At 40.3% G+C, this 14311-nt stretch overlaps 1 protein-coding gene across 1 annotated transcript in view; it reads right to left on the reverse strand.

Annotated features, from left to right (window-relative positions):
* DDB1 (damage specific DNA binding protein 1) overlaps positions 1-14311 on the reverse strand; it is a 33267-nt gene that overhangs the window by 5481 nt on the left and 13475 nt on the right. Inside the window, exons 6-23 of the mRNA XM_060770970.2 lie at positions 12837-12934; positions 11528-11686; positions 10354-10437; positions 10024-10140; positions 8600-8702; positions 7964-8039; positions 7759-7867; positions 7450-7628; positions 7202-7365; positions 7009-7116; positions 6547-6754; positions 6096-6191; positions 5684-5795; positions 3109-3232; positions 2696-2860; positions 1181-1275; positions 882-1052; positions 29-138 (exon numbers count right to left, since the gene is read on the reverse strand). Of these exons, the coding sequence (XP_060626953.1) occupies positions 29-138; positions 882-1052; positions 1181-1275; positions 2696-2860; positions 3109-3232; positions 5684-5795; positions 6096-6191; positions 6547-6754; positions 7009-7116; positions 7202-7365; positions 7450-7628; positions 7759-7867; positions 7964-8039; positions 8600-8702; positions 10024-10140; positions 10354-10437; positions 11528-11686; positions 12837-12934 (2278 nt within the window). The remainder of the gene's footprint in view (positions 1-28; positions 139-881; positions 1053-1180; positions 1276-2695; positions 2861-3108; positions 3233-5683; positions 5796-6095; positions 6192-6546; positions 6755-7008; positions 7117-7201; positions 7366-7449; positions 7629-7758; positions 7868-7963; positions 8040-8599; positions 8703-10023; positions 10141-10353; positions 10438-11527; positions 11687-12836; positions 12935-14311) is intronic.

Here is a 14311-nt window from a genome sequence, read left to right on the forward strand (position 1 = left end):
GTACTTCTATTTGGGGGAGGTATCTCACCTGTCCTTCTGGCACACAAACAAATTGAAAGCATTCTCTGCCCCTAGGAAGTTATCATCATCCAAGATCTCCACAGCACTCATCCAATTAGGATTAAAGTCACGGGCAATCTAAAAAGAGAGATATAGAAAACACTTCCAACAAAAAAATTGATGTGGCCCCAATCTTTACCTGTGAGTGAACATTCTAAGGAACTATCAAATTACTTCAACAAACATTCACATTACGATTAAAATGTCAATTTGGGGTTCCAGATATTGAATTCAGGCAAGTTACTGTTTCAGTGTAAATCTTCTAACTTGAAGGAGACCCTGTTTCCATTTCAAATGTCACTTGTCTTGTTTGAGCTGGCTATGTTGTTTTTCAATGTTTATCTTAATGTTTGCAAATACCCTGTATTTGCATTCTGTGCTAGGGCAGAATCTTTTAGGAAGAAAGAAGTAGCTTAAAGTTAAGCTTAAACAGGCACCTGAGGCACCTACCTCATATTGTCTAATGCAAGGATTGGCAATTACCAATATTTGGTGGGTTGCCATAGCCCCCCCCCCCCAGTAACAATTCGAGGTTTGCAGCCCCTTTTTTTGCTTAATTTTTAAAATTCAGAATGCCCCCCTGCAACTCAAGAGTCCTGGAAAAAATGTTTTTGAACCATCAAATACAATGAAAATGGGAGTGAGAGCCTTGAAAAAAGCTTGGCCTTTCTCTAGCCCTGGTCTAATGTTAACAGCAGCCCTGAGGTAGGTCTGACAAGCTATGTTCAAAGCCCAACCCAAAATCAGAATATCATTATCAAACATACAGAGAAACAGATCTTCCCATCAAATTGTCTTTTTTTCTGAAATAGAAAAGCTACCTCTTCAAAGTTCCCTTCCATGGGTTTGTATGCAAGCAGAAGGACGGAGCGCATCAGATCTCCAACTAAGATGAAGTCGCCTTTTGTCTTCACATAGAGTGCCATGATATTGTTGTAATGATTGCATTCTGTGCGAAGCTCCTTCTCTGCTGTCCACTCATACAGCCGAACCTGGGAAAACAAGTCAGACCCCTGAAAGCCAATGCTGAAAGCATCAGGTACAAGACCTCCAGGGTCCAAAATGATTATCTTCTTCTTTTAAAGAAGGACACTAATGGGAGAGCCCCTGGGGACCTTACCGTGCTGTTTATGCTGGCTAAGAGTTTTCCATTGAATTCTACCATGGAATAGACAGCCCCTTTCACTTCTTTCTCAGCCACCGTTTGCAATTTACCTGGGATTAATAAAACAGACCTTGAAAAATGCACATTCCATGAGGCTTCCAAAATGCAAAGAGTTACACTCCAAGACCATGGTTGCAATGCTTATCCTTATCCAGAAGTGTTGTGGCAATGACACAACTCACATTAGTACGTGATATACCATTGGTTTGTACAGCAATAATCTCTCTACCTCCCTGAGACTTTTCCTGATACAACACTGAAAGAAATCAGCAGCTCAAGACCATGAGAATAATTCCATCAAAAACTTCCCTTTTACTGGTGAAAAGGTGCTACCCATCTTTTTGCTGTGGAGGGCAGCACATAATTATTAGATTGAAGGGCTGGGTTGCTTTCATTTGTCTGAAAGATGTACTGGTCACCATTCTAGCTGAAGGTCAGAATATGAATGTGATAAACATAGAAAACAAAAATAAACTGGGAAGAACTTAGAGGACAGTTCTGAAAATTTATGGTCACCTTTGGAATGGTGTTCGTTGTTCTTAGGCTTATATTGGTTCTGCTAGGATCCTGAGACCGATCTCAATAGGTCTCTTTTTATTATTTCCCCAACATGTGATGGAATCTCCTGTTCTTAAACAGATGGGCTGGCTATCTGTTGGGAGTGTTTTGATTTTTTATTCCTGCATGGCAGGTAGTTTGACTGGATGGCCTTTGCAGTCTTTTCAGACTATGATTTGATGAAATAAGGTGGGAGGATACTAATAAAAGGATGCTCTACTCAAATTTAACTAATTTAATTTTTATTCTGAGGTTTCTGGGGCTAGTTAAAGATTTTTGATTTTTCTAGGACTTTCAATTTCTTGTTTTTAAATCTATAATTTACTGTACTTCGTGGTATAATTGTTGCATTTTACCCCCTTTTTTGTTGGAAAAAATTGGAGTGGGACTATTATGCAATTAAATAAAATCCGAAACTGTCTACGCAGACGCAGGAGACCTATATGTGTGCATTTCACAGGGACCATGCAGAAGAAAGGGAAAAAAACCATTTTGGGACAGCCAAAATGATGGGGTGTGACTATTATGCTAAGAAATACAGTATTTTTGTTGCTTTAAAGGTGTTTCACTACAATAACATCATTCTCTGATGGATTCTAGCTTATGTATAGTTGCCTTTCATGATTATTTTATGCAATTGACCACTTATAAATAAGAAAACAAATTAAAATGTTGAAATGCTATGATTTTAATAAAAAGCTATAGACATCCCTCGACTCATATGAAACAGATAAGGCTGTTCTTCAGACAATAAAAAGGGCCCATGGCTTCTAGAGCAGATGAACGCAGGACCCGATCTCTTTCATAAGCACAGACCAGTTATAATAATAGCCAAATGGGCTTTAAAAGATCAAAAACCTCAACAGTTCCCAAGTAGCAATGTGGAAATTTTATGAGATATCCAAGTCTTACCATCTGAATAGTGGAACACCACAATGCGTCCCTGTTTGGGTTCAGCCTCATCAGGATACACCATAGCTGTCCCCACAATAAAATATGTGTTGGGGTCTTTGCCCAATTTGCAGGAAACCAGACTTAGTGCATATTCATTTTGCAGGAACTGATGAGCATGAAGCACTGAAGGTGAAAAAGTGAAGAATTAAATTAACATCCCAAATAAGTTCTCCAATGAAGTACTGTATGTGAAACACGCAACATTTGAAACTACCCTAAGCTACCCCTTTAAAAAGCAGAATCCATTTCAGCATCTTCCTCAAATTACCCCAACAAAACCCTCTCCTCACATCCTCAATTGCTTCTCAAGTTCTGAAAAGCAGTAAAACAAGATGTAAAAAATACAACTTTGCATGAGTTGGGAATAATACCTTCAAATGTGTGTTGGTCTATGATGAGCAGATTGTGAACTTCTACTTCCTCACCAAATGATGTCTCATGTGGGGCAGTGCTACTAGAGAACAACTTGCTGGAACTCACACTGCTAGAGAGGGCCTGAAACATGGAGAAAAGAGTACCTCTTTTGAATTATGGGTCGTGGAAACATGGATGAGAAGGAAAACAGGAATGTACAACAAAGATGATGACATAACCCAGACTCAATGAATAAAGGAAGTTGATGGCCAACATGTGTAAGAGAAAGGGAGGGCTTGCATTAGCAAATAAAGATATGCTACGCTTACACAGATCAGGGCCATATTTGGACTGAGAGGAAGGAGACAATGGAAAGGGTCAGGAAGACTGTTGTGTTTATGGCACTATCAAGAAGAAGTGGATTAGTACTGCCAGTTTTTTTTTTCCTGTTTATTGAAGAGGTGCTTGGAAATGAGCCTAGAAGGAATGAAATGCCAAGATGTCCTAGGGGATATTTCTATAAAGGGAGAGGGGAAAATTTAAATAAACAATAGAAAATTAGGAGAACAAATAACTGGAGATGCCCCAATTTTCAGCCAGACTAAAATATTCATGTTGTAAAATAGCAGAAGTATCTAAATCCAAAAAAGGGGGGATTACAGAACTCTCCACTCTAGTTCAAACTGTTAGGCAAGAGATGGAGAGGGCAACTCACCAAACAATGCTCTATGACATCATGGACATCATATATACAGTAGAGTCTCACTTATCCAGGCCGGCGGAACGTCAGATAAGCAAAAATGTTGAATAAGGAGGGATTAAGGAAAAGCCTATTAAACGTCAAATTACATTATGATTTTACAAATTAAGCACCAAAACATCGTGTTTTACAACAGAATGACACAAAAAGCAGTTCAGTACACAGCAACGTTATGTAGTAATTACTGTATTTACGAATTTAGCACCAAAACATCGCAATGTATTGAAACAGCTGTGGATCTGGGCAGGAGGCAGACTGCATTGGATAATACAGAAAGCTGGATGAGCAAAGATTGGATAAGTGAGACTCTACTATAGTTGCAAAAGTCATAGAACTTATTCCAGTTGTTATAGCATCCTAATGGGATATTATTTTTGCCTTTCTGCATAATTCAAAAACCCCAAATCTTCCAACAATGGTCAAACTCCAGAAGGGGCCCTTTTCAGAATGACCAACTGTCCCATATTTCCTGAGAAATCCCATATTTCAGCTAGTTTTTTGGGATTTTTCCGTGTTGCTTTTCTGTTTCTCACTATATTTAGAGGTACAGCCTCACTCTGTGTGTGTATATATTAAGGGAGAACTAGGGAGATGTTGGGGGGTGCAATGAAGTGCAGGGATTAGGGGAGGGAGAGTGGAAAAGAAAGAGAGGGAGAAGCCATGCATGAGCAATGGCCCCTCTTCCCTCCTCCCCTGAGATGTGGAAAATTCAGTAGGTTCCCCTCTCCTCCGCTTCAAGCCTTTCTCATTGGTTTAGTCCAAGCCCCATCCCAGCAGTGAAAAAAGGGGCAGGGATTAGGGGGTCTCTCCCCTCTCCCAACACTTCTAGGAAAGTGACGGAAGAGAAGGGAGGAAAGGAGGAGAAGAGGAAGAGGAGGGGAGAAAAATTAAGGATGAGTAAAAGATGGGAGAGAGGAAGAAAAAGAAGGGAAAGAGGAGAAGGGGGTGAGAAGGAGAATAAAAGAAAAAAAGAGAAGGGGAGAGGAATAGAGGGAAGAAGAAGATGATGATGAAGAAAAAGAAGAAGAGGATGGGGAAGAAGAAGAGAAAGAGGAGAAGAAGAGAAGAAGAGGAAGGCAGATGACGAGGAAGAGAAAGAGAAGTTTACCATATTCCCAACAACTTTTCATTTATAACTAACAATATGCATACATGAAATGAAACAAGGTCAGGCAAGATATTCTTTCCCACTTCAAGTTTTATTACAAGGTTCATTGCTGACAATGCTACTGCACCCCAACACTGAATGTCTGTGTTTCTCCAGCCCTACTTTACAATCCTCCCAATGCAGATGCTGCTAAAAAACATCCCCCTAGACAGAGGATAAGAAATAAAAGTAGAATGTGACTGCAACACAGCCTTTGTAAAAAAAAAAAAACCAATTCACCGACAGATAATAAATTGTTTTGTTTAAAATTATTCATTTCATGAACATGTGTTGGAGTGATACTATGCTGCTAAAATGTGCAAAATTTGTTACGATTAAATCTCCCTTACATTCACGACCACTTGTTGATTATCCCAGGCCCCTTTGTGCTGTCATTTACTGCTGGGAAGGGGAGGAGATAAGTAATTAACATCATGAGGATCTGGCTATTTTGGGCTACTGCCCTCCAGTTAAGAGTGCATTCACATTACTTCCTCCAACAAAGCTGAAATCAGATTATTCTCTGTGGTTTGATTTCTTTTTTCTGTCCCATCCCAACCAGTAAGTGGCAGCAGTGCATGGGCCCCTGCCAAGGACTGAACAATTGCCAGTGGTTAGGAGGATATGGAAATGTGCATGCAGAGCTATGTGCCGATATAGGGTCTTGGTCACAGTGCCTTTTTACCTGAGTACTTGCACTGGGCCTCAGTGCTGTGGTGCCTCCGCTGGCATCCTGAACCTCAATGCGACTGGACAGCACACCGAAACACTGGGATACTTCTTGATAGCAGATCTTCCTGTATGACAAAAACAGGCACAAGGGCAGGGAGAGACAATAAATAAGCACACAAACAATAACATAGGAAATGAGGTTCATACTCACTTTTTCCCTTTCCCCAACCCCCCTTAATAGACCTCAGAGCTCCAAGTAGCAGCAGCATTCTGCTGATTTAGCATTATACATAGTTCTACACACCAGAAAAAAGGAAGAATACACTTATTTGGGCAAAGAAAAGGGCAGCAATCTCTTTTATCTATTTTCTTCAGTCTAAAATTGACAGGCTTAATGTAATCCAAGAACAACTGGCTCTACTTACCTGGGTGACTCCGAAAGGGGGACAGTACGGATGTGGAGCTTCTGAATTTCATCAATGGTGCCAATTGTCAAAGTGCTGTTGTTGGCCAAAGCAAGGCTGCAAAGATAATGACAAAGAGGAGTACATTTATTCCAGTATGTGGCTGACTTGTGAAAGACTACATTTCATCTTAAAAAAGAAGAAGAAACAAAATAGGGAAGGAGTTTAATCATACGCAAAAGAGCAAGTGGTTTTCCCTGTTAAAGTTTTACACCAGTTTGGGGGGTGGGGAGAACACTGCCAGAGTCTTTCTGGAAACAACAGTGACTTATCAAGTGTTGAATAAGAAGAAAGAAAAGAGGAAAACCCTTTCTCTTCAAACTTAGATATAGAGATGGCGCGAATACTTATCAGTCAGGAAGGGACAGGGGGAGTGAGCTTCTGTGCTCTACAGGCCACAGGACACACCCACCTGTCAGGGTATCCATCTGAGTTGAGAGGACACATATAGTTCACCTCCTTAAGATTGACATTGGAAAAGACCAGTTTGTGATTGCTGCTGTAAATCACAGTCGGGCGGTCAGAGCAGGCAAATACATTGGTGGTGGAAAGAGAGCGGAATGTCCTTAAAACAGTGGGCTGAGTTCCAAGAGTCACTTTCTTACGATCACTCAGCAAACCTGTTGCAGGAACAGAACAGAATTAGATGTTAACGAGCATTAGAACGTGCAAAAAAGAAGAGGAAATGCATTGCCACGTCAAGAGTTCTTTATCTAGTACATGTAGAGCAGGTAACAGTTTCAGGAAATTAGAGCAAAGGGGAAAGTCACCTGCAAGAGTGTTCATTAATTTCCTGGGGTCACATTTGGAATTGGTGTCTACACAATCTGTAGCAAAAATAGAAACTGTAATGACAGTCATGGCTATAACTTGCCTGTTTCAATGTTCAGCCCAAAATAGAAGAGAGCCCCATCTCCAAGGGCACAAAGCAGATAATGGCTGTTTTCAAAGGTGGTCATCAGAATGGAACGTGGGATAATCTCTGCAAGAGAGGAATGGAGTTGGTCAACATCACGTTTCCAGACCTTCTCCTTTCCCAATGCAGATTACACACCAGCAGCTCCTACCTCCTCCCAACATCTCCTTGTGTAACAGATCAAATGAGGGCAGCTTAAGAATACGCGCCGAGATGTCAGTCCAAAGGCCAATAGCACACAAAGGGGACATGCCACTGGCATCTCCCAAGGGAGTGATGTCCAGACAGGCCACCTCGTGCTCCATCTCTGTACAACTGACAAGGAAGGAACAAATCAGGATTACAGCAGAACAAAGCTTCAACACAAAACAGCCCAGAACAGGGCTCTCACACACTAACCTTATTTGCTTGAGTTCCTGGGGGTGGATCTCTAGATAGTAAAGCACTCTCCCTACAGCTACCACCACTTGACTGCTGTTGCAAGAAGCCACACTAATGTTCTTCCCATTTGGCTCTTTCCACTCACTTACAAGGGCCTTGGGCTCCTGAGTGACAAGTCGTACTGAGGCGGATGTTATCTGAAATGAGAAACCAAAATAGTTGCTTCTTCCCAGCTCAAAACCAGGCTGTTCATTAATCTACTGTCTTCCAACATTGCCAAGACATCAAATTATCGAGACTAATCCTCAAGAAGAACTTAGCCATTACCTGAATTAGCTGCTGATGAGCCACATTGCCACAGAAGAAAGTTTGTTGATCATCCACAAATCCTGTCAACTCTGTTTCCTCTACCTCTTCCCCATTCAACATCAAGACCCTACAAGATGCAGGAAGTTCAAGTGAAACTCAGCAGAGAACATGCAATAATCCTTATTAGGACACCCAATCCTTCAACAGATCCCAATTCTCCTACCTGGTTTGTCCCACAAACGACAGCACTAAAGTGTTATCAGTTTCGTGATGAGGGTCTGATCTCAGAGGCCACAATCCTGCAATCCAGGGACAAAGATTTTGTGTTTTAATTAAATATTTTAGTGGCATGCAAAACCAAAAATATGCCAACCGAAGACATCTCTATCCTCATTTCTTATGAGAATATACAATATTCATGCTGTGCCAATAATTCGCATTCTTGGCTTTGTGTAACTTAGTTTAACAACTACACATTTACTTACTCCATATAATTCATCCTGATTTTAAGAATGTTCGCAAAATAATTTTTAAAAAAATAAGCAGGGAGGCAAGTCAGGAAAGGCAAGGCAAGAATGCGAACGGGGAAGATGTAAGATCTAAAGAGCAGAAAAATGCGATACTAAATAGAATTCTTATTTTCTGAAAACCTGTTTGACCTCCTAAAACTTTATTAAACACCTTCAGTTTCATAAACCTCAGTAATGAATCATTTGGATTATGACTCAGTACTGAAAGCTCATTTGTAAAACTGATTATGTGACTACTTTTGCAATAAGTCAAAACCGTAACTGTTTCTGACATGTGCTATCATAGCCAAAGATGCCAAAAATAATCAATTTGCTTCAGAATGACACACCTTTAATCCCTGGCAGATCAATGCTGGCATGTTCATGAATCCCAATGCCATTCCGGATGATCCTCAGAGAGCCCTCCTTAAAGGCACCAGAGCAAGTAACCAGCTGTGACAAAATGAAGATTGCTATTATTAAAACCTTCTCATTCAAAACAGGTACTAACAATAAGGAGTCCCAAACATAACATTTATCTTTGGACATGATTAATCTAGTTTAGATCTGAAGAATAAATAGATTTTCCCTATATTTTACATATGGTCAACGAGGTAAAGGTCTCAATGGAGACAACATCCTGCAGTCAACCCAAACCATGTGAAAAAGCAAGAGTTTTTGAGAAAAGCCCACTCATCAGACTTGGGAATAGTGCACAATTCCCCAAAAAAGCCTTTCTCAAACCAACACTGGGAACACTAGAGGAGATATGCTGGATCAGGTCCAGTGCAGGAGCAGGTTTCCTCAAAGGCCAACCAGCTGCCTTTCAGCAAGCTCACAAGGAAGGCAATACTTTCCAGCAAGTGATAATTATACTGTCTCTGACACTGGAGGTAATACACAACATTATAATGAACAGCTACTGATGGTCCCATCTCCCAGGACTTTGCTTTAAAGTCTTTTGAAGTCACCCAAGCTAATAGAAGTCATTCCATCAGCAGAGTGACAGGACTGGATCTTACTTTCCTACATTATTGCCCGTTTCCAAAGAGATCAAGTTATTTTTCTTTCTCTTTCGGTATTGATAACAATAGTGCCTAAATCCCCTAAAGGTGCCACATCCTGTTGAATCTTGGAAGCTAACCTGCTTAGTACCTGGATGGGAAACCAACAATAAATAGCAGGTGCTATAGGCTTTATTTCAGAGGAAGGAACTATCAAAACTACCTCTGAATATTCCTTATCTAATTCTATGAAATCCATGGAGTTGCCATAAATCGACAGGTGACCTGAAGGCACATACACAGCACACAGTGATAACAGTGGTGAAAGAGGGGAAAAAATCAAACTAGCTAACCCTGTTAACTCATTTATTTAATGAGCAAAATTGCCCAGTATTGTTTGGTCTAATTTCTAAGGTCTCTTTATCTTACTCACCAAATAGCCAGAGGAATAATAACTTCAGAGTCTCTCATCAGATTAACAGCAGCCAGCATGGTAAAATACACAGAGCATCAGGCTTGACACAGAAAGATCTAGATTCAAAACTGTGCAGCCCTGATACTGACCAATGATTAATCACAGATCAAACAATTTTGTCTAGACTAACAATTCAGTGTTTTGTGAAGGCAAAATATCTGTCTTTTGAATAAGGAGAATCATATATATAGCTCAGAGAAACTTAAGACAGAAGATAGGATTAAAACACGATTGAGAATGTCCTCTCCTAATAAGATAAGAAATTCAAACATATGGAAGAAAGAGTGAAATTTACCTGCCCTTGGCCTTGTCTCTCAAGATCTACTACACACATGTCCACAATGGGTCCAAGGTTGGTGAAGGTTTCCATGGCGACGACATATGAACCTTGTTCATTACTGTCCACGTTGAGCTAGTAATGGAGATAAGACTATTATAATCTTCCAGAAAACCACACCAAAGTAAGAAATTGACACAAATGCCAAACTGTAAAAACGATGAGAGGTCGTAAAAATAAACTGAATGTCCCCGCAGATATGCCATTTACGTATATAGTAAGCAGAAGATAAGCAAGTAGCCTTTGACAACAATCAAATTAGAAAATTCACCAAGGGCTACACTTTACCTTCACAAGTTGAGAGTCCCCAAGTCGAGAGCCAACAAACACAACACCGTTGTCTAGGTATGTCAGGCATTCTGCAATTGATGTCTACATGTGGATAAGGTGAAAAATACAATGTTAAATTTTTAAAACATTTAAAATATTTTTAAGATTGTACAATTCAATTATATCAATACAGAGAAAAAACTACCAGTCATCCAGTTCTGAAATATGTCAGATCTTTTGATCATGTGATGCAACAGACCAAAATTATATTTTTGTAGGGGGTTTTTCAGCATTTTTGTCATTAATTACATTGTAACTCCTTTTACATTGTTTTTAATTTAGTCTTGTCTTAATTTTGTTTAATATTAACATTTACTTTAGGTGTGTTCTGTTCTAATATATATTTTAAGCCACTTTGATCTCACAATGAGAGAAATGTGAGATAAAAATAAAATACATGGTAAACAAATACGAGAAAAAATTGAAGGAGGATACAGAGATTGAATCCATACAGCTATAACATTACAAGAGGAAGAATCTGACAGACCACTCTCTTTCAGTTTAATCAGTTTCACGGGATGGTCATAAAGTTAACGCATTTCTCCAAGAGCCTTTGATTAACTTCTAGGATATAAACACTCCATACGTCTACTTCTGTGTATACAAGAGCTAACATGATGAAGTACTCCTAAGTGTTAGACTATAACTGTGGGATACTGGCATTCAAATCCTTCTACAGTGGGTGACCAAGAACAAATCACACTCTCTTAAACCTTAGTGTAAGACAATGGCAAATCTCTTCTGAATAAATCTCACTAAAAATATCACAAGATAGGAAGGCTATATGTTGTAATCAATTTGAAGGAACAACAACTTATGAAATAAGTTGATAAGCTGAAGAAGCACGAAAAAGTATATTTCTGACAAAGTCTCAAAGGGTAGAGATACAAAAGTTCTCACCATATGAATTCCAACAGACAATTCTCTTGATGACAAAAGCCTCTTGAATATGATATGCCTGGCCCCTTTAATACAGGTTCAACCCAAGTTCAAAAACTTTATAGCAAAGCAAAGAAAATTACTGCTTGAACTAGCATTTCCTAGGGGACCTCCTTCCCAACCCTTTTAGCTTCTCAAGTGCCTGCTCCAGCTTGAGCTGCCACCAAAACCAGAATGGAAGAATGAGACTTACCTCTCCAAGTAGCTCCACACGCAAATCCTTGAGACTTACACCACCATCCATTTGTTCCTCCTTCTCTAATAGCAGCATGAATAGGCGACCCTCCATGTCCCCCAGAAGGTAACGGGAACCATTTGGATCAACACGGTTATGACATACAATTGTACTTTGCTGTTTCATAAAAGAGACACAATTCAGAATTCTTTTAAGAGAAAAGGTAGTGTTTACAGTGGATACTCTTGATAGAAAAAAAATCTCAGGCCTGGAAGCTATTGGATACACTTAAATAAGCCAGAAAACACGACATAACTATTAACAAGAACAGGCTGTTTACCTGTAACTGTGGTTCTCTGTGTGGCCATGTGTGCATTCACACAATCAGACTATCTGTGTCTGTGCTGTTTTAGGAAAGTTCTCTCTTAAATCCTCAGTTCCATGGCCAAAGCAGCAGCCAAAGAGTTAAAGAAATACAGGACAAGGCAAGGGGAGGATAGGCAAGGTTGTGTGAATTCACAGACAACCACTTGAAGAAGCACAGTTACAGGTAAGCAACCTTCTCTTCTTCTTTGTGCATCACATTTCTCAACATTCCTACCATTGGTCTGACTGGCTCTGACTACTGAGAACTGAAGTCCAAGAGTCTCTCCAAGGGCCACATAGAGTTCACCAATGCATGTTGGGCAAATGGAAACTCTCTACATGTTCTGCACTTCAATCCCAATCAGTCTCTGCCAGCATGACGAATGATTACGGAAGTTAAAACTCAAAACATCTAACAATCTACTCTCTGCCTATACAGATCGAGAACAATAGTGCTGCATTGTGGAGATGGAATAGTAACAATTCTCTAAACTGTTCGAACTTCTGAAAACTAGAGCTAATCTTTTCTTTTACCTCTAAATACAAAGATCCCAAAATTGAAATGTCACAGTGTCAACATCACAAATTATGTTTGCAACAAGATTTAGCTACAAGAAAACTTCATTGCAGACAAAGTAAGTTGATTTAAAGTGACACCACTGCTTCTCGGATTGTGACATGGGTCACTGAATAAGCTTTGTTTGCTCCCAGAAGAATAGTAGTGCTCCTTGAAAAGGCAAACCTGTAGGGCTTTCTGCAGCAATCTACCTGCCTCAAATCTCAAAGGTCTTTCTACACAAAACTGTACATGAAATCCTTCCCTCCAATTTCAGTGCAGCCCTAGTACAATGTGTAAGCTATATCAGCTTAGATACTCAAAGGACACATGCTGAAAGAATACAAGAATGGGTGATACTCCTAGCTCCAAATCAACATCTTCCAAAGAGAAAAATGCACTCACCTTGATAATGGGTGGGGCTATAGCGAGATATTTATCACCATTGTGGTAGGTGATGGATTCTTGTCCAATAATGATAGCTCCTCCAAATGGTTCAGGCACTGTAAGGAAGAGCATGAACATGAAGTGAGTATAAGATTAGTGATAGGGGAAAGTAATAGGAAATAAACTACAAGAAAAAAGCAAAGCACAATAAATTTTCCCCCTCTTCTGTGTGGGATCTTCAAATCTTTGCCTATTGTTTTGTTGTTCATTCGTTCAGTCGCTTCCAACTCTTCGTGACCTCATGGAACAGCCCAAGCCAGAGCTCCCTGTCGGGCGTTGCCACCCCCAGCTCCTTCAAAGCCAGGCCAGTCACTTCAAGGATACCATCCATCCAGCTTGCCCTTGGTCAGCTCCTCTTCCTTTTTCCTTCCATTTTCACAAGCATCATTGTCTTCTCTAAGCTTTCCTTTCTTCTCATGATGTTGCCAAAGTACTTCCTCTTTGCCTCTAATATCCTTCCCTCCAGTGAGCAGCCGGGCTTTATTTCCTGGAGTATGGACTGGTTTGATCTTCTTGTGGTCCAAGGAACTCTCAGAATTTTCCTCCAGCAACACAGTTCAAAAGCGTCTATCTTCACTCAGCCTTCCTTATGGTCCAGCTCTCACATCCAAAGTTTACTACGGGGAATATCATTGCTTTAACTATGTGAATCTTCTTTGCCAGTGTGATGTCTCTACTCTTCACTATGTCATCAAGATTGGTCATTGCTCTCCTCCCAAGAAGTAAATGTCTTCTGATTTCCTGGCTGCAGTGTGCATCTGCAGTAATCTTTGCACCTAGAAATACTAAGTCTGTCACGGCCTCCACATTTTCTCCCTCTATTTGCCAGTTATCAATCAGTCTGGTTGCCATCATCTTGGTTTTTTTTTTTTGATGTTTAATTGCAACCCAGCTTTTGCACTTTCTTCTTTCACTTTGGTTAGAAGGCTCCTCGGCTCCTCCTCGCTTTCAGCCATCAAAGTGGTATCATCTGCATATCTAAGGTTGTTAATGTTTCTTCCAGCAATTTTAACTCCAGCCTTGGATTCATCAAGCCCCACACATCTCATGATGTATTCTACATACAAGTTGAACAGGTTGGGTGAGAGTATACAACCCTGCCATACGCCTTTCCCAATCTTGAACCAGTCTGTTGGTCCATGGTCAGTTTTTACTGTTGCTCCTTGGTCATTATACAGATTCCTCAGGAAACCGACAAGGTGACTTGGGATCCCCATCCCACCAAGAACTTGCCACAATTTATTATGATCCACACAGTCAAAGGCTTTAGAATAGTCAATAAAGCAGAAATAAATGTTTTTTCCCCCTGAAACTCCCTGCCCTTCTCCACTATCCTGCAGATGTTGGCAATTTGTTCTCGCGTTCCTCTGCCTTTTCTGAATCCAGCAACTCTTGCTCCATGTATTGCTAGTCTACCTTGCAGGATCTAGAGC

Source organism: Anolis sagrei, chromosome 1 (assembly GCF_037176765.1).
Source record: "Anolis sagrei isolate rAnoSag1 chromosome 1, rAnoSag1.mat, whole genome shotgun sequence".
Taxonomy (NCBI): Eukaryota; Metazoa; Chordata; class Lepidosauria; order Squamata; family Dactyloidae; genus Anolis; species Anolis sagrei.